We start from the raw sequence: 20926 nt of genomic DNA on the forward strand, positions 1-20926 counted from the left end.
TTTACTGGTTAAGAAAAGATAGCAGGGGAGTAAAGCAAGGTCTGAGGCAGAAACGTGCGAAAACATACATATCAAACATTTGCCCAACCATCCAGTAGTAGTACATCTTTATATTATATGCTGTATAAAATTGTTTATCTTTGGTTACAAAACCTTTGTGCATCCTCTCCATAGTCCTCACTTACAATTTATATAAAATCTCATATTATCAATCTAGTATATATGTATACATTATTATCATTGTCAATCATTTATTTGACTATAACTATTATTACCTCATTTTATGTGTAATATTCTAAATTTAAATAAATTTAAATTAATTTTTATTATAGCATTTCATTACATCATCCTGGATCCATCCAATTGTAGTACAATCTTTTATCTCTTGCCATTTGTAGTATTTGTGTTCTAATTGCTTTCTTAGTAGATCTTATATGGACTTCTCTTGGCAACTTGTTTTTCACTGCATATCTTGTAAAGACTCGAAACCCTTCGTCTGTTCCTTCCATCAACTTCCCTTTGGTTATCACCGATGCTTCTGCCAGAATTTCTATCATTATTTCTGCCAAATTTTCTCCCTTTTCTTCTTCTATATTCTGGAAACTGAGGTAAAATTCTGATCTGTTGATCTCCCATTCCAATATTCCACTCTTGTCTTTTTCAACCACACTCAATCTACTATCAATATCTCCAATTTTCTTATCTCTTTGTTCATCTTTTTCTTCAATTTTTGAAATCTGTCCTCATATTTCATCATCGTTTGGTGGATATTCTCAATTTTTAAATCTGTTTTTCCTGTTCTTTGTTCAATATTCTCTGTTCTCTTTTCAATGTTCTCTGTTCTTACTTGTATTTTTTTGAATTTCTTGCATAATCATCTGCACTGTCACTTCCTTTTCTTTTTAGTACTGCAACATCATCTGTATTGATCTTTTCCTCCAGAGAGTAAACACTGCCACTATATAGAATCCAAGGCTTTTTTATTAAGTTCCAAACAAGTTCATTGCCATCTTCTGTCTTTCAACTCCAAGCTTTCTTTTCACTCCAGTCCAGCTACTGATAGTACCCCAGAGGAGCACCTGTATAAACAATCCGTGCTCATCCCACTATCATTTTCAATAAACAAGATCAGAGTCCTTGAAATATAACACCAGCTCTTACTTTGCACACGATTATCAAATGCTTAAAGAAAGAAAAGAAAAACAATGTTTCCAAGCCTCCAAGCCTCTAAGTGGCAGTGTTACTTCTTTTCCTCTACTTTTACTTCCCTCTTTATATTCCAAACTTAAGGGAAAAAAGATTTTTTTTAAAAAAGAAAATGCAATAGAGCATTGAAAAAAGAAAAAGGCCTGCCACACTTTCTTATAATTTCCTATGTGTTTCATTAGTGTAGTAGGAGGGAGGGGGGAATAGAAAGGAGTAGGATTATGGAATGTATTGTTGTGATTCTTGCTAGAAGCTCAAGGTCATCTTTTGTCTCCGCACCTCGACACCTGACCGGAAGCAGAGGGGTGTAGGTGCCAGTGTGAAAGATGATGATTGGAACATGTGATGAATTATGGGGTGTGGGGATAGATATGAACTTTCAACTGGGTGAACCCACAGGATGTACATTAGAGTTGAAACTAAGATTGACTCAGGCTTAATCTCGCCGCTTGACCTCTTCTGTCTTCAATCTCAACTTTACTTTTGATCTTTTAGGGTGTTCTTTTCTCTAATAATAAAAATTATCTCACCAATTTGACACACTTTCTTTCCAGCTTTCCTTTCATTCTGGAGCTGTCCCAACTTTCAGCAGCTTTAATGGCTGCTTCTCTGTCACTGGAAAAAAGGGCTTCTCCTGGATCTACCAGGGACTTTGCGATGCCCTGGTATCAGCAGGATGTGCCCTTCTCTATCACCGTCTCTACTGGATGGTTTAGGTCCAAAAGGACCGTCCAGTGGCAGAGATATCGACAGCGATTTTGGAGCTTCAAGATCACAACGTCATACCATCATGACGTCAGCCCCGCCTCCTGGCTAAACTGTATTCTGAATTCTTAGCTTTGGACCTCTTGTGGATAGTTGTCCCTAAATCCTTGCAGAGAAAATTTCTATTTATACACCTAATCTCATGGAACCTAGTTTGAAACCCTTACACTAGAGCTGGGCTATCAAACTTGCAACCTGCAGGCCAGATGTGTCACATGTTGGCGACGTCCACTTCCACTTTAGCAAAGGAAAAAACTCCCAATAAGTCATTGACACTGCTGTGACAACCCGAGTTTGACAGCCCTGCACTAGAGATTCTGTGTTCTGACCTAGGCTTCCTGAGAGAGTAAAAATTACATGTTTAGTCTCAAACTCTTTTTTATTTAAACAGCTATGAATTGTGTTCATTTACAGCCCATAATGATTCACAAACAGTTGGTGAAAAGTCCGACTGAAGTTTGCCACAGTCTTTCAGTGTAAGGCTGATAAGCATCCACCTTTATCTCCCTTGAAACCCTGCCAGAAACCTAATTGCCAATTAGTTTTGCAAGGCCAAATGGAGCACAGAGTTAAATGGAGCTTCAGAGTTTGAACTGACCAGAATGAAATAATTGCTTCCTGCAAAGGCTCACGTCCATTTGTTTCTCTTTTATGTCTTATAGGAGAGGCCAATCATCTCCAAGCCTGACTCCTGAGTCGCCCCTTTTGTCTTAACTGTTCTTGCCTTCTGAAAGCTCTGCACATGCATGCACTGGGAACAGACTACCCCTGTTCCTCTGCCTCGCTGTGTCAGACTCTGGAGGCTCCAGAGGCAGCAGGTAACTCCTGGCCCCCTCTCTGCCTCTGACGCAGAGCCTTCATCAGAGCCTTCCCCGGACTCCAGAACTGGCCCATGTTCCTCCCCAACCTCCTCACTGTCCGACTCTGCAGGCCACTGGCGAACAACAACACTCTGTGATAGACTATTGTGCTTAAGACCTCAGGATTTTAACATCATTCCCCCCCCCCCAGGTAAAGGACAGTCTTATTTTATGTGCTTTATTGAACAGAGAACACTAATGCAGAAGACTCTGGGTTCAGTTTAACCTTTTCGTTGCTGGGTTTACTATTCTATTTTGTATTGTGAAACTCAAATGAACATTTATCTATACAGGTGGTCCTCTAATTATACCCACAATTGAGACCAGAATTTCTATTGCTAAGCAAACACTGTTGTTAAGTAAAATACCCGGTTTTCCAATCTTTTTTGCCATGCTTGTTAAGAGAATCAGCTGTTAAGTGAATCATGCAGTTGTTAAATGAACCCAACTTCCCTTTCGCTTGTTGGAAACCAGCTAGGAAGCTTCATATGATTCTATGGGATGTTGCCCTGCATAAATATATGCCGGTTGCCAACCACCCAAATTTTCATCATATGGGGTTGCTACAATGGTTGTAAATGCAAGGACCGGTTATAAGTCACTTTTCTCAGTGTCATTGTAACTTCAAAGGTTTGCTAAATTAATGTTTGTAAGACAAGGACTACCTCTAATTTAGAAAAAGCAGGTCTTCCAGTGTAATGTTTTTAAACTTCAGCAGCTTTAGGATGTATGGACTTCAACTCCCAGAATTCCCCAGCCAGTGCCAATAAATGTTTAATATTGATGTCAATTTTATTGTAGTTCCAAATCTTCAGTAATTTTTTTGAAAATATAAAATGAAGTCTCCTAACCATCATTTATAAAATAAGTCAAACTCAGTGATATAAAATTATACTCTTCTTGGCATCTAATAAATTGCAATACCAAAAATGCTTTGAGTGATCTTTTGAAAGAGATCTAAACTGATATATTCTTGGGGGGGGGGGGGGGGGCAGGGGAGAGAAATTTACAAGAAGCAGAATCAACCTGGAGTAGCTCCTATCCAAACAAGAAGAAAAAGAAAAGAAGAGGGGAGGGGAGGGGAGGAGGAGAATAGAGCTGGGAGGGACCTTGGAGGTCTTCTAGTCCAGCCCCCTGCTCAAGCAGGAGAACCTCTACCATTTCAGACAGATGGCTTTCCAGTCTCTTCTTTAAAACCTCCAGTGACGGAGCACCCACACCTTCTGGAGGGAAGACATTCCACTGGTTGATTGTTCTCTCTGTCAGGAAGTTTCTGCTTAGTTCTAGGTTCCATCCTTGCTTCTTGTCTTGCCTTCAGGGGCTTCGGAAAATAAGTTGATCCTCTTTGTAGCAGCCCTTCACTTTGTGGATCTTTGTGGGAGTGAAGGTCTTGGGTGGGCACACATTTTGAAGGAGAGGTAAAGCAGCTGAGAATTGGTCTAAAACTATTCCTGGCCTTTCTGCACTATAAATATATGTCACTTGGCATTTGCTTTTTTTAAAAAGTGAGTTATATATGTGACATCTCTCACAGAAGTCATTTGCTGAAGCTCTGATCATTAATGGTGTGTACCACCACAGAGAGGGTTTAGGAGATTTTCACTCCAACCCATCAAAACAATGTTTCCCTGCTTGTAATATGTGAGAAAAGGGCTTCCTGAAAAATATATTTGGTTGATCTGTCCATGCATCTGCATTTCTGCTAAAAAGCATTTTTTTTTTAGTTTTTTCAGGAATTGGTCTCTAAATTGACTCTGAAAAAAAGAGTAAAGATATACTCAATTCAGCTGTGACTCCATGGGCACAATCAGTTATCTTAACACTAATATGGACTCAAAGTTTTCTATTTTTTTAATTTTGCATTTATTCTGATTTTGTTTATTCTGATTTTGTTTATTCTGATTTTGTTGCATATTTCCCAGGCTAGTTTCAGTCTTAGCATTTTTTGGTGGACTCTTCTCTAATAAGAACTAACCAAGCCTGATCCTGCTTAATGTTTCAGTATCTAATTATGCATTCAATATTACTCAGCACTTTTCCCTGCTAAGATAAATGTCATCACTAAAATAACAAGATAACAAGATAAAATCACCAAATTGATAGACAAATATTACACCTCAATTGAGACTCTTCCACCATCCCCTCCCAGTGTAGATGGGACTACAACTCCCTTCGCCTCCCTTAGTGAGCCAGTTTGCTTCGTGTTGATAGGAACTATAATCCAAACTTTTGGTATTTGGTTGGTATTAAATTGTGGGTCAGCAACTGGTGACACAAATCATATCAATACTGCTATTTTAAAACCTCAAATTATGTTATCAAGATTAAGCTTTAAGGGGCAAAGTAAGTTTTCTTTACCTAGCTCCAATTTGGTTCCAATCTCACATTGATCTTCAAAAGCTAAGCAGAGTTGGAATTAATGCTTCAACAGGGCACTAGGAGATATTGAAAGCAATAGCAAGCCTCTTTCGTAGTGTGGCCAAAAAAAATTGGTATTGTATCTCTAGAAGCCAAGAAGCTGTGCTTAACATACCTACTTTTATTTAGAATATTTCAGGCATCTGGTGTCATGGACTGTGCTCTCCAAATGCTAAGATAATCATGGAGACACTAGTGATAATGTGCTCGAGACACTTGCTTGTTTTTCTAAATTAGGGATGCAACTTGGCATTGGACTGTGTGATCCAACATGATGGAGATCAACAGAAAAGCTTTTCCTGTATTTGTCCATTTAAATGAGCAAGAGCAAAGAAAGATAATAATGTGGCATATAAATCCGTAACATCAAATGCATTGGATTCTAGAATGTGTTATTCTATCATGCCCCCTATAGGACATGAGCTGCAACTGTAGATATCAACATGGACCAGCTCTTTGGGCAATAACATTTCCCCAACTTCTGGCACTGAAGGCGAAAATTGCACATTAATGGAAGTACTAAAGTTACCCACTCAAATGCTTTTAGATGTGTTGTAGACTTGAGAACAGCCTGACCAACTCATTCTTGGATTGCGATTCAGGGCTTGCTGTGTGGTAGAACTGTTAGTCTTATGAATCCTACCAACAACCAAAAAAGGTTAGCTGGCTTCTAAATCCTCCTTTTGGTTTGCTCTTCCACGCAGTGCAAATGCCTCACTGGGAAGGGTGAGACTGGAGAACGTTGGAGATAAATGAAAACCACAACAGTGTTTTGGAAACCCAGAGAACAAGGATGGAAGAAAGGTCCCTGTGAGGCAGCCCACTTATCAGGTATATAAAGCCCAAGATTGCATGTGGCTTTCTCGTGTCTTTGTGGCCTCCTAGAGCCCTACCAACCCCAAAGTCTGGAAGATTGTGATGGCATTCCATGCTCTTTTGTAGGAGAATCTGTGCAAAAATGATGGTGTAAGCCCTTAAGTGTGCCTTGCTGCTTTCGTTTGGGTAATCAACTTCCCCCATTCACGCAATTGGCATTGCTAGCCACTTCTATTTCTTTCTTTGCCCTATTTCCTCATCACTTCCTCCATCTTTCTTCACTCAGACACAACCTATGAAGAAGGAACAACTTTTGTTATCATATTGATGTTTTCTCATTTTCTTTTTTCATTGTTTATGTTATTGTTTTGTTATTTTACTTATGCTTCGTTTATACGTTTTTCTTCCTTTCTTCCTTTTTATTGCTGTAAGCTGCCTAAAGTAGCTCCACAGTGAGATAGGAGGCAAATAAATTTAATAAATAAATATTTGGAAGGTTTGGACTTTCTGTCTGGGTATCTGTGAAGAAGTTCTGACAATGACAATATGATGTGGAACAGATGTTCTAATTTCTTTCCCATTTTCTAGCTCGAAAATGTTTCTTTTCATATGTGACTAACAAAACAATGTCTTCATGGGTGTCGGAACATGAGATGGAAGAGACTTCAAGAAGCCCAGTCTTCTCCATAGCTCTACTCTGCCTCATGGCAGTATCAACTCTCATCTCCCTGGTTGGCTTGACAAGTCCAGCCTCTGGTCACTTTGGTGACAGTTCACAATACCACAAAGTCTGAAAAAGTCCTCAGTTTGGTTTCCTTAGATATCTCAAGAGCAAAGCACCCCGAGGAGACCCCTCCAAGCTATTTCTGAGAGTAAGGACTCTTCTTATCACCCATGGAAGGAATAAGAGCAGGCACTGGGTCGCTCCTTCTGCTCCCTGGAAGGTTCTGTGGGCAGGAATATCAGAATAAGGACATGAGCAATGACAATAGTTGCAACAACAACAACAACAGTACAGGTACTCCTCACCTTACAACCATCTATTTAATGACTGTTCAAAGTTATAACACCAATGGAAAAATGGTCACATATTCAAAATTCAGATACTTGGTAACTGGCATGTTCGGGTAATCCTCAATTTAGGACCACAATTGAGCCCAAAATTTATGTTGTTAAGTGAGAATTTGTTAAATGAATTCTGCCTCATTTTACAACATTTCTTGCCACAGTTAAGTGAATCACTGCAATTGATAAGTTAGTAACCAGGTTATTAAGCGAATCTGGCTTTCTGATTAACTTTGCTTGTCAGAAGGTCCAAAAACAGATCCCATGAACTTGGGACACGGCAACGGTCATAAGAACCAGTTGCCAAGCATCTGAATTTTGGTCACATGACCATGGGGATGCTGCAAAGGTTGCAATTGTGAAAAATGCTCATAAGTCACTTTTTTCAGTGCTGTTGTAACTTTGAACAGTCACTAAATGAACTGTTTTTAGTTGAGGACTACCTGTATTTAAGACGGTTTAGTGTCCTGGGGTCACGTGATCACCATTTGCAACCTTCTGAGCAAAGCAAAGTCAATGGGGAAGCCAGATTCACTTAACAACCGTGTTACTAAGTTATCAACAGCAGTGATTCTCTTAACAACTGCAAATGGTGCAAAATTCATTTAACAACTGCCTCACTAAGCAACAGATATTGTGCTTGTAGGATTGACTACTTGTATGAGTTGACTGTGCTCCAGTTGTATCACTTCAGACATTTTACACACCCTTTGTAAGAGACCCTCTTAGCTAGAACTTTTACAGTGCTAACAGAGAAGCCATATTCTGGTTTGGACCAATCCAACTGTGGATGCCAGGTCCCATCATCCTTTAGCATGGCAGGACTGTCATCTAGCAGCTCATGTGAAAGATGCCAGATGGAGAAGGCGGTCTTAGCTGTTTCTTCTGTACGGTGCTTTTCCTTTATGTAATGAGTATTCTTATAAACCATGGTTTTCCAAGCCTTATGCTCTTTTTTAAAATCATGCAGTTATTCGTTGTGCCTTTCCCACAAGGGTATTCTATAGCTGCTTTGGAAGCACAGTGGTCAAAAGAGAATCCTTAAAAAGGGTCTAGGTAGACAGAATATAGATTTTATTCATTTTGGTTGATGTAAAAAAAACAGCAGGGAAAAAAGTGAAAGAGAGGGGACAATACCTGTGAGTAAAGCTTCTTGAGTAAAATCGCTATCTAAACCTCAAAGGGGAAGCCCAAATAAACAAGCAGAATCAAAAGCCAACCCTCTGCCTTTTTGTTTTGCCATTCTTGAACATCTTCTTCTGTGCCTAATTTAGTTTGCCCATTATCAGGTGTAAGTACTGATAAAGCCTCTTCTGTTTTTCTGATAAAAACCTGTGGTCAGTTTTAGAACCAGTCTGGCATCATGTGGAGAGGGTCCAAGGATGCCTTTTCTGGGATGGGGGCGGGGCAGGGCAGTTGGTCTTGGGTTACCTACTCATGATGCTTTTACAACTCTTCGGTTTAGCTGCATGTATTGTGTTGTGTTTCATGCTTGGGTGTGCACACTGCATTAAATTGTAACATTGTTTAATAACTTAAAACCAGTTGTTTAACAACCATTCCAAGTTACAACGGTACTGAAAACACGACTTAAATGGACAACCATTTATCTGGAACGGTGTAGGGTCTCCCGCTTGAGCAGGGGGCTGGACTAGAAGACCTCCAAGCTCCCTTCCAGCTCTATATTGATTGATTGAAAATTGGACCTTGCAGTTATAATTGTTGCACCCAAAGTCAGACCATTAGATTTTGAGCCCTTGGCTGCTGGCCTGTATTTAGGATGGTTGCCCTGATGTCCCTGGGTGGCTCGCCTAATGTAAAGGCAGAGAAATAAGCAAGCAGCCATTCCCCAGTTGCAGCGAGGGAAAGGAAGAAGCCCCCAGGCTCCGCGGGGCGGGAGGCTCTCCCAGAATGGAAGCGGCCCAGCCGGCGGGGTTAAAATTAGCGCGGCGCGTCCTCCCGGCGCAGCTGCCCCGGCCCGTCTTGGGTCGCCTGGCGCGGCCCCCTCGACGGCTCTCTGCTCTGGCCGCCCGGAGAGGGAGCGGGGAGAGCCGGTCCCGGCCACCTCACAGAGGCCGGGCAGCGACACAGCCGGGCGGGCCGGGCGGCGGGGGCTCCGGGCGACGCTCCGTCGGGCCACACGGCAACCCCTCCGACGGCCACCAGCTGGTGAGTATCGTCTGCCGCCGGGCGGGCCGGGAGCTCCTCGCCAAGCCCGCTCCCTCCGACCAGCGGGGGGCTCCTGCCGGGCTTGGCGGGCGCGGGACGGGCGCGGGCGGTTCCCAGGCGCGCACCTCCGGCCCGGCGGCTTCCGAGCTGGCTTTGGGCGGAGAGCGGCGGAAGGGAGGGGAGGGGGGGCGCAACTTCCAAGGGAGACGCCGACTGGTCCCTTCAGCCTCTGGAGCTGCCCTTGGAGTCCTCCCATCGCCCCCCCCCCAGTGGGTTGAATCCTCAGCCGGGCCGGAAGAGCCTCTGCCCCACGGTCCCATTCAAGGGAGAAGAAGGCCAAGGGAACCGGTGGGAAGGTGGGAGCCCCTGAAGAGATTGTCTCCCCCTCTTGAGTTTCCACCGGTGCTTCTTCGCCTGCTTGGTTCGTCCGTGGCGGGTCTGGGTTTGTTTCAGCCAGGTGGGGATTCTGGCTCTTGGCTGGGTTGCACCTGTTGGACAGAAGGCTGGATCTCCACAGCAACCGCCCTGACCCTTCGTTGACCCCTTGCCCTTCCTTAGGGCTGAGCAGGGGTGGTTTGCAAGTGAAAGCTTTCAGCACAAAGCACTAGGCAAGCCTAGTTACAGCTGGTCCTCGGCTTACAATCATTCATTCAAAGTTACTACAATGGCACTGAAAAAAAGTGAGTCCAAGCGCTTGCCCCAGGATCCTCTTTTATGACGGTTGCAGCGTTCTGGGGTCATGTGATCCCCTGACAAGCAAAGGCAATGAGGAAGGCAGACTCACTTAACAATCATGTCACTACAAGTAGTCCTTGATTTACGACCACAATTGAGCCCAACATTTCTGTTGCTAAGTGAAACATTTAAGTGAATTTTGCCGCACTTTATGACCTTCCAAGCCACAGTTGTTAAGTGAATCACTGCAGTTGTTAAATTCGTATCCCAGTTGTGAAGTGAATTTGGTTTCCCATTGACTTTGCCTGTAAGAAGGTTGCAAAAGGTGATCACGTGACTCTTGGACACTGTGACCGTCATAATTATGTCAGCTGCCAAACATCTCAATTTTTGTCACATGACCATAGGGATGCTGCAAAGGTTGTAACTATGAAAATTGGTCATAAGTCACCTTTTCCACTGCTGTTGTAACTTTGAACCATCCCTAAATGAACTGTTGTAAGTGGAGGACTACCTGTAATTTAACCACGGAAGTGATTCACTTAACAACTGTGGCAAGTAAAATCGTAATAGGAAGCAAAACTTACTTAACAAATGTCTGACTTAGCAACATAAATTTTGGGCTCAATTGTGGTTGTAAGTCAAGGACTATCTGTATTCAGCAAATCCATGATTAGACAAAGCACCATTATCATAATAAGTGAATCCATCCCATCTATGGAGACTTGATGTGGTCACCATCTCCCTGGCCTGATAGCATCACTCCTTGCCTTCATCTCTCCTTGTTCTTAGCCTTTCCCTGCTCCCGCTGGTGCCCTGTGACCATCATCCCATTAGGCCACAGAAATGGTGAGTTATGCAGCTCCAGTCCACACAGGTGCATGCACTGGGCCCTGACGTAGATATGGAAACATTGCTAAATTTGACAGGAGTAAAACTGATCAGAATCCAGTTCTAAAGTGTTAAACACGTTTTACTTGCAGAATCCTCAGATTAAATGATTGCATTTCAAAAATGCTGACGTTGAAATATGAGCATGAAAAAAATCCTCATTTTTTTCACCTGTATTTTGCTGTTCACCTGTATTTTGCTGTTCAGCTCACCTGTATTTTGCTGTTCAGCTAAGAAACCGCATGCCTGAATTTTCTGCACTGTGCTTCTGAGTTGAAGAACTATCAATTTCCCAAGACCACGAGAGATCTTTGTGCATGATCTTTGTGGACAAACAGGGATTTGTTTGTCCTAGCCAGCATCTTCAGCTTTGGTAACATTGAATAGCTTGTAAAACGTTAGAGGCCAGAATCACTGGAACTACCAAAATGTAATATAGAATAATATAAATAATAGAGTTGGAAGGGACCTTGGGGGGGACCTTCTAGTCCAACCCCTGCTCGAGCAGGAGACACTCTACCATCTCAGACAAGTGGCTGTCCAGTGTCTTCTTAAAAGCCTTCAGTGATGGAGCACCCACAATTTCTGAAGGCAACTTCTGTTCCACTGGTTAAGTGCTCTCACTGTCAGGAAATTTCTCCTTAGTTTTAGGTTGCTTCTCTCCTTGATTAGTTTCCATCCATTGCTTCTTGTCCTGCCTTTTGGTGCTCTGGAAAATAGGTTGACACCCCCCCCCCTCTTCTTTGTGGGAGCCCCTCAAATATTGGAACATTGCTGGCATGTCACCCTTAGTTTTTCTTTTCACTAGACTAGACATACCCAATTCTTGCAACTATTCTTCATGTTTTAGTCTCCAGGCCCTTAGTCAACTTAGTTGCTCTTCTCTGTAACTCTTTTTTTAATAATGGGATGACTAATATTGGATGCAATATTCCAAGCGTGGTCTTAGGAAGTTTTTATAAAGTGGTACTAATGCTTCACGTGATCTTGTTTCTATCCCTCTTATGCAGTCTATGATTGCATTGGCTTTTTTGGCTGCTGCTGCACACTGCTGGCTCATATTTCAATGCAGGGGTGAAATTCAGCAGGTTCTGACAGAACCGGTAGCGGAAATTTTGAGTAGTTCGGAGAACCAGCAAATACCCCCTCTGGCTGGCCCCAGAGTGGGGAGGGAATGGGGATTTTAATTTAATTTAATTTAATTTAATTTATTAGATTTCTAGACCGCCCCCCCTCCCCGAAGGGACTCAGGGCGGTGTACAGGTATAAATTTAAAAACCATACAAACAATAGTATACATAGCTAAAATTAGATTAAATAACCCCTGTACGAATTTATAAACATTAAAAACTTAGACCATAAAACCAATCATAAAAATTTAAAAATAAAACTGAGGTGGGAAAGCTGGGATTAGGCCAGGCAGGCTAGCTGAAACAGGTGGGTTTTGAGTTTCTGACGGAAGGAGCGGAGGTCCGTAGTCATTCTAATGTCAGGGGGAAGGTCATTCCAGAGGGTCGGGCCCATCACAAAGAAGGCCCTTCCCCTAGGCATCGCCCGCTGGCACAGCCTAGTGGACGGCACCCGGAGGAGTCCCTCTCTGTGTGAGCGGATCAGCCAAATTTTGCAGTATCCTTCCCCTGCTACGCCCACCAAGTCACGCCCACAGAACCAGTAGTGAAAAAAGTTGAATTTCATCACTGTTTCAGTGATTGTCCACTAGGACTCCAAGTTCCCTCTCATATGCTGCTTTTGGGTCAGGTTTCATTTAATCTGTACTTGTACATTTGGTTTTTCTTGTCTAAAATTCCTCTGTTGTTTCCAGAGAGATTGAAGCAAGCATATTTTATTGCTACACCAAATTTGACTTCTATTCTGTGGCTCAGAATAGACGTTTTTCCAGGTACAGGTCATCCTTGGCTTACAACCACAACTGGGACCAGAACTTCCATTGCTAAGTTGGTTAAATGAATTACGCATGGTCATTAAGCAAATCACCACAGTCATTAAAGGAAGTGCGCAATTGTTAAATGAATCCATCTCCCCCATTGACTTGCTTTTCCTGTAGCCCTGACCCGCACCTGGATGAAGGACCTAGTGGCTGCATGGAACAGTGCGGCCACCTGGGCCTTGGACCGGGTTGCGCCTTTGCGGCCTCTCTTGCAGCAGCGAACCACCCAGGCCCCTTGGTTCACCGAGGAGCTGAGGGTGATGAAGCGCCACAAGAGACGCCTAGAGAGCAGATGGAGATCGTCACACTCTGAATCTGACCGAACACAGGTGAGAGCCCATTTACGGACTTACCTTGTGGCCTTAAGAGTGGCCAAGCGTCAGTATTGTGCCACTCTCATTGCGTCCGCAGATAACCGCCCTGCCGCCCTGTTTGGGGTAACCCGCTCCCTCCTTCAACAGAGGCCGCGGGAAGCCCCTTTGCAGGGTAGAGCAGAGGAATTTGGGGAGTATCTGCAGGACAGAATCGCTCAGATTCGAAGCGAGTTGGTCCCTACTAGTGGTCTGGAGGGGACGTCGGAGGCGGGTCTTGAGGTTCCATTCTGGGAGGAGTTTGACTCTGTTACTTCCGACGATATGGACAGGTTGCGTAGATGACTGCGAGCCACCACATGTTCACTGGACCCGTGTCCCTCCTGGCTTGTACTGGCATCCTGGGAGGTCACACGAGGCTGGCTCCAGGAGTTAGTCAACGCTTCTTTGAGTGAGGGGTTCTTACCGGCCGTCCTGAAAGAGGCGGTGGTGAGGCCCCTCCTCAAGAAGCCTTCCCTGGACCCAGCTATGTTAGCTAACTATCGTCCTGTCTCCAACCTTTGCTTTCTAGCGAAGGTTGTAGAGAGTGTGGTGGCACAAGAGTTTCCACGCCACTTGGAGGAAACTGATTATCTGGACCCGCGCCGGTCCGGTTTCCGGCCCGGCCACAGCACGGAGACGGCATTGGTCGCGTTGGTGGATGATCTCTGGAGGGCCAGAGATGGGGGTTGCTCCTCCATCCTGGTCCTATTAGACCTCTCGGCGGCTTTTGATACCATCGACCATGGTATCCTATTGCATCTACTGGAGGGGCTGGGGGTTCGGGGCACCGTTTTGCGGTGGTTCTCATACCTTTCTGGCCGAGTGCAATTTGTACTGGCAGGGGGGCAGAGGTCGACCTCGAGGCCGCTCATTTGTGGGGTGCCACAGGGGTCAGTCCTCTCGCCTCTCCTGTTCAATGCATATATGAAGCCGCTGGGCGAGATCATTCGTGGGTTCAGGGTAGATTACCATCTGTACACGGATGACACCCAGCTGTACATCTCTACCCCAAACCACCCCAATGATGCCGTCAAAGTGATGTCCCGGTATCTGGAAGCCGTACGGATCTGGATGGGAAGTAACAGACTCAAGCTCAACCCGTCCAAGACTGAGTGGCTGTGGCTACCGGCACCCCGGTTCAACTAGCTGAATCCATCACTGGCCATTGGGGGCGAACATCTGGCCCCCGTGGATCGGGTACGCAATTTGGGCGTCCTCCTAGATGCCCGGCTGTCAATGGACGACCATGTGACAGCCGTGGCAAGGGGGGCGTTTCACCAGGTTCGCCTGGTGCACCAATTGCGTCCCCTATTGGACCGGAACGCCCTTCGCACAGTCACCCATGCGCTTGTGACATCCCGGCTAGACTACTGCAACGCTCTCTACATGGGGCTCCCCTTGAGATGCACCCGAAGACTGCAGTTGGTTCACAATGCGGCCGCGCGGGCAGTTTCGGGAGTCGCTAGGTACTCCCACGTAACACCTCTCCTGCGCGGGCTGCACTGGCTACCTGTAGCTTTTCGGGTGCGTTTCAAGGTGCTGATTATCATCTTCAAAGCGCTCCATGGCACAGGGCCTAGTTATTTGCGGGATCGTATCCTGCCCCACACATCCCTTCGGCTGATTCGCTCACACAGAGAGGGACTCCTCCGGGTGCCGTCCACTAGGCTGTGCCAGCGGGCGACGCCCAGGGGGAAGGGCCTTCTCTGTGATGGGCCCGACCCTCTGGAATGACCTTCCCCCTGACATCAGAACCTACCCAATTCCTGCAACTGGTTTTCATATATTTTATCCTCCAGTCCCCTAGTCATCTTTGTTGCACAGCTGGCTGAGAATTCTGGAAACTGAAGTCCTCATGTCTTAAATTTGTCCAAGTATTTTCTTTCCTTTGTATGGAAATGCTAGGGAAGCCACCTGAAATACATGTATTCATTCATTCAGACCCTAGAAACTGCATTGTGCTTGCATGTAAATAGCGCATGCTGGATTTGGTACTTGTGAACCAGCTGTGTCTCACCAAGAGACTCCTGACCAAGGTTTCAAAAACAATGCTTTATCCAAATCATTAATCTGTCTGACTCTTAGCTTCCAGCACAGCACTATTCACAATGAAAGTCCCCCTCAAGAGACAATTCAAGATGAGCCTGCTGGATATCACCAAGATGTTTTCCCTGTTCCAGCCCAGCGAAGATGAAGATGGGGACAGAGAAAGACAAGAGCTGAGTTTCGCCGTGTCCCAGGACAACTACCAGCTGTTGGACCAACTGTTGCACCAAGAGAGTTACAAAAGGGTCATCAACAGTCGGAGCGGTTGGGGGGTGCCAGGCACTCCCCTGCGCCTAGCGGCGTCCAAGGGCCATGTCAGGTGCGTCAAGGTGCTTCTGGACCACGGAGCTGAAGTGGACAGCTTGGATGTCAAGGCCCAGACGCCACTGTTTGTTTCCGTCAACAATGGGCACCTTGACTGTGTGAAGGTCCTCTTGGAGGCGGGAGCCTGTCCTTCTGGGAGCATTCACAACAACTGCACCCCACTGCTCACGGCTGCGAGAGAAGGAGCCCTGGGGATCCTGCAGGAGCTGCTGTCACATGGGGCAGACCCTAACGTCAAACCTCGAATCCCGGAGTGGGCAGCCAACTCTGTGGCCTGCTGTGGACCTTTGTATTTGTCTGCCGTCTATGGTCATCTGGAATGCTTCAAGACTCTGTTGCTGTACGGGGCTGAGCCGAACTATAACTGCTTAGATAGAAACATGGTCACCCGAATTAAGCACCCCAAGACCCTCCTGGAAGTCTGCTTGAAGCATGGCTGCAGGGCGGAATTTGTCAAGCTCCTCATTGATTTTGGTGCCAATGTCTACTTGCCTGGCATCACGATGGAGAAGAGCTCAGCAAACCCTGAAGTGCTTGAGCTGTTGGCCAGAGAAAGAGGTAACTTTTTTTTATTTTTGTTTTTATTTAATACAAGGTTATGCAGATTCTTAAATTCTCCCTCCTTCTCCCTTTCTTTCTCTCCTCCCTCCCTCCCTTCCTCTTTCCGTACATTACCTATCACATTATTTGATTCTGAGTTAAGCAATACTACACAAGTTACATAACATGAATACAAAAGAGTCACACAAAATAATTTAAGTCACAAGCTAAGAAAAAAAAACAGACAGACAGACATATAGCTAAATCTACATTCACAACAACAGCATTCCTTATTCCTTTCCATACTTTTATGCATGGGTTAAGCACAAAAAGAAAAACTGATTTTCAAGGAATAAACCAAGTTCAGTTGCCTTTTGAAAAAGCACCTTTGGGAGAGCCGTGATCTGGATGACTGAGAGTCTACATAGTTTTTTGTTTGCAAAGTCATTAAGTTGAGTATCTATGGAGATTCTCCATCATTCAGGACCTGGTTGTTCCAAAGATGCTTTTTCAAAAGGCAATTGGACTTTCTCACTCTTTCCCTTGAAAATCTTCTGAAGAAGCTTCTTGGATGAAAAGCAAAACATTTTCAAAGAAAAAAAAAGCAAGAAAGTCCAGTTGATTTTTAGAAAAGTACCTTTGGGACAATCATGACCTGGATGTTGGAGAATCTCCATAGACACTATGAATTGGTTGCTCTGAGTTCCAGGTGAATAGGTTTCTAGGGGTCCTGGGGTGAACTTGAGGGATGGGTAAAACTTTTTCTTCTTTTCCCCCTCTCCCCTGCAGCTCATCCTAGATCTTCCAATGTTCTCCAAGATGACCCTTCTTACCTTCCTCTTTCATCTCCAGTATCTTTGATTATTTCACATATTTTCCTTCAGGAAACCAATTCTGCCTGGAGCAGCTCTATTCCATATCCAGAACACCTAGATTTCAGGCTGGGCACAGACCAAAAACCACAAAGCATGTATGGTCCTTTGTTCTTAATTTCTACTGATGTGTTGACCTTGAAGGCATTACAGGGAGTGAAATCTTTAGCAGCGTTAACCATGCAATGACGATGACCACCTCTCTCTCTCTTCCCTGTTCCCTCCTGCTGTTCCAGCATTGCCCAAATCCTTGATGTCTCAATGCAGACTGGCAATCAGAAGATTTATGAAACTGGAGAACCATCCTGAAGCTGTGGATCAACTGGGCATCCCACTAGTGCTGCTCAGCTATCTCAAACACCAAGTATAACCGAAGATCAACGCTGAATTGCACAGGGTTACCAAGTACTGTAACTGGATAACAAAAAAAAGAAAGAAAGAAAGACACTTCTAAAAATTGGAACACCATGTGTGGTGGTTTGCTTGAATGAAGTTGATGGTGTGTGAGAAAAATAATGTAGTAGCTACTTTCCCAATTTAGGGAATCTTAAGAAGTGTGGACTTCAACACCCAGAATTCCTCCAGCCAGCATGTAAAGTTAACTTTACATTAATATTGACCAACTAAAATGGATTAAAAAAATATCTCTCTCTCCTGGTGGACGACTGGGAAGAATCAAGATTTATTCTTCTGGGGTTTTCTTTTTGAAGATCAAGCTCTGTTGCTCTAAAGCAGATCGTCAGGGTTCCAAATAGCATCCAAAATTAAATCAGAGTCCAAGGCAAAGTATTGCTCAAAGTTCCAATTTATTAAGAGAGCCATGTTGGCACATCTGGGAAAACCCGAATCTGAAAGCTTCCTGGTTTTCCCCACCCAGTTGAAAGTTCAAGATCTTGCCCCCACACACCCACAAGTCCATCCCATGGTCCAATCTCCCACTGCCACGCTGGCAGCTTCCACCCATCCAGAGGGAAAGGATGACATTGGCTTTCTACAAAAAAATTTGTTTTGGCTACACAGTAAATAACTCTGCACAATCCCCCCTTCCATTATAATAATAATTTAATAATTTGGATTTATTAGCCGCTCCCTTTCCAAGTAGGACTCGGGGCGGCGTACAATGGAGCATAAAACATAAAAGATATATAACAGCACATAAACATACATAAATACAAAACACACATACACGCATACACGGAGGAGGTAACAAATTTCATCATTTAGACAGCTAAAAATCAGCATTAAAATACCCCAAATTGTAAAAACCCAATATGCAATTAAGAATTAATATTTAAAGACAATTTAAAAAACAGTTAGGAGGAATAAGAGAAATTACGATTGAGCCAGGCCAGATAATTGAAAGAGGTGGGTCTTCAGCTGTACACGGAAGGAGCGGAGATCGGAAGTAATCCTGATGTCACGGGGGAGGTCATTCCACAGGGCTGGGCCCATCACAGAGAAGGCTCTGCTCCTGGGTGTCGCCCCCCGGCACTGTTTGGCGGACGGCACCCGGAGAAGTCCCTCTCTGTGTGAGCGAATTGGTCGTAGGGATGTGTGGGGCAGGATAGAAAATGCACAATAGAATAATAGAAAGTGTGGCAGGCCAAAGAAATAGAAAATGCATAGTAGAATAATAGAAAGTGTGGCAGGCCAAAGATCCAAATGAAAAGAGGGCTGCAGGCCTAACACAGAGATTCTCAACACCAAGGTTAACAAAAGGGCACATTTAATGAAGAGATTGCTATGCACCACCATAGAATGAATGAAACTCCATTGCTCTTACCAGGAGAGGGACGCTTTAGGAGGAATTCTAAAATTCTTTGGTCTTTAACTGTGACATTCCTCTGTTTGGACTGAGCTACCATTTTCATCTGTTTTTGTCAGGCTCTAAAACCTAAGAAAAACATGTTGTGGTTGTTCTAAACAGATTTGTAGGATGCAGAATAGCATAATCATAGAATTATAGGGCTGGAAGGAACCTTCAAGGTCTTCTAGTCCAACCCACTGCTCCAGCAGAAGATCTTGTACCATTCTGAATAAATGATGTCCTTCTTGAAAACCTCCTGTGAGGGAGCATCCACAGCTTCTGGATGCAAGCTGTTCTTTATTTCTTTATTATTCCTCACCTACAGACAAAGTAGACTAGTCCCATCAGGGGAATTCTGGGAGTTGAAGTCCAAACATCTTAAAGTTGCCAAGGTTGAAAATGCCATATTTGATAGTTCATCTTGTGTTACAGTATGAGTGTTTTAATCAATATCACTTTTGTTTAATAAGATTGGGAAAGGCAAATATGGATTTAATTATTACTAGTAGAAGCATTTTAATTCTCTAGATTAAGGTAAATGCAATTTTAAGAGCAAGCTCACGGCATTAAACATAATTTTTTTTTCCTCTCTCTGATTCTGAAGCAAAATCAGATTTATTTTAAAGATATGTATCATTTATATTCCATCATTAAGTCAATTTAGAACAACAGGTTTTCATGAAAATGATTTGGTATGTTTACAGCACTGTTTAGTTTAATCTGGGAGAAGAGGAAAGAGAAGATTGTTTATGCTACGATATCACGGGCTCAATATTAATAAATGGATGAATAAATGGCAAAATTAATTGCTTGGATTCATCTGAAAAGTCATAGATTTTTTAAAATTCATCAGTGTCTTTCCCTGTTGGGATGATGCCAAGCTGGGCTAAAACTGCTGCCTTGAGACCTATTTTGACAATCTCTTAATTATAGTGTTTGTTTTAATGTTAAGCATTAATGCTTGTGAGATGAAATATGTTATTATTGTTGTTTAAAAGAATAGTACAGTTATTTTCCACTAGGTGACAGTATTGAACCAAAAACATTATCTAGGTACCATTATGGATTATTGTTCTATAATTCTAACAGAAGGGGGCAGAAGAGGACAATTGCACTCAAGCTCTACTTGAGTGATTCAGGAAGGTGCAATGATTATGATGGATTTTGGCCCAAAGTGGCAAAGTCCTTCTTATGTTTTCTTCTCGTATTTCTATGAAGATCCTGGCCATTTTGTAACCCAAGCCTTCCTCCTCCTCTTCTTCCTCCCTCACCCGCTTCCTCTCCTCCTCCTCCTCCTCGGAAAGACTATTCTGAAATAGTACGTTCTAACAATTTCTTTTGCTTTTTAAAGAAAAGCTGGTTTTAGAGCTTTCACTGTTATTTTCATATTGTTGGCAATTATGATATTGTTGAAAAGAGTTGGGGGTTGTGGAGAAGGAATTTGGGGGTTCCCATCTCTATTGGACAGTTTTAATCACTATCTCATCTCCTGCATGTAAAAAACTAGGCTTTATGAGAAATCCATCTGCCAATATCATCTTGGATATTTTGAAGCACACGGCAATAGAAAAGTATTTGCATTATTTATAGATCCAAAATCTAATTACATCAGAAGACTGTCAACCCTATTAACTAGCGTTTTCTAAGCCATAGGCTTAGAAATTCTAAGCCTATGGCTTAGGGAAATGTTGAGTTCCATGCTTTGGTTCTTTTAAAATGGAACTGGGAAAGCTGTCAAAAGCACCAAACTATGTTGTCTGAGAAATAGCTTGGAGGTTGGATTAGCCACAGATAGATCTTTGTGTTCTCTATTGATTCAAAAATACAGAATGCTGGGAACCTTTTCTGATTCTGATAATCATGTAAACTGTTTTGTGGGTCAATAGAGAGCTGAAATTTTTTGGCAGAACTAACAGGTGACCTCACAAGATAATTACTGGGGGAGGAGGAGGGAGGGAGAGGGAGAGGGAGAAGAAGGAGGAAAAGAAATGATTTCTTGGAAAACTGTATTATGGTTGACCCAACCAATCAAGCAATAGCCATTTGTCAGAAGGAAAATTGGTGAGTTTCCTGCCCACCTTCTAGTGTCCCAAGGACAGGTCCCCGATCTTGGGCTGTGCAATGCTTTGAAGAGGTGTGTGAAGACATGAGACACAAAGAGGCTGAGACCA

At 43.7% G+C, this 20926-nt stretch overlaps 1 protein-coding gene across 2 annotated transcripts; it reads left to right on the forward strand.

Moving 5' to 3' along the window:
• Positions 1-9107: 9107 nt before the first annotated feature.
• Positions 9108-20692, forward strand: ASB12 (ankyrin repeat and SOCS box containing 12). 2 transcript variants are annotated; one of them, XM_081964399.1, is made up of 4 exons: positions 9108-9299; positions 10767-10823; positions 15252-16094; positions 17185-20692. In XM_081964399.1, exons 3-4 carry the CDS (start codon positions 15275-15277, stop codon positions 17316-17318), a joined length of 954 nt encoding a protein of 317 aa, XP_081820525.1. In that variant the 5' UTR covers positions 9108-9299; positions 10767-10823; positions 15252-15274; the 3' UTR covers positions 17319-20692. The 2 variants fall into 2 exon arrangements, with proteins under 2 accessions (XP_081820525.1, XP_081820524.1); XM_081964398.1 differs by lacking the exon at positions 10767-10823.
• The last annotated feature ends 234 nt before the right edge of the window (positions 20693-20926 follow it).

This window comes from Natrix helvetica, assembly GCF_964273705.1.
Source record: "Natrix helvetica genome assembly, chromosome: 11".
NCBI classification, from domain to species: Eukaryota; Metazoa; Chordata; class Lepidosauria; order Squamata; family Natricidae; genus Natrix; species Natrix helvetica.

What these genes read in the sequence shown, in the direction of transcription:
- ASB12 (XM_081964399.1), top strand. Translation starts at nt 15,275, where the DNA reads ATGAAAGTCCCCCTCAAGAGACAATTCAAGATGAGCCTGCTGGATATC. An exon ending in GCTGTTGGCCAGAGAAAGAG is followed by an intron (nt 16,095 to 17,184) that starts GTAACTTTTTTT and finishes CTGCTGTTCCAG; the next exon opens with CATTGCCCAAATCCTTGATG.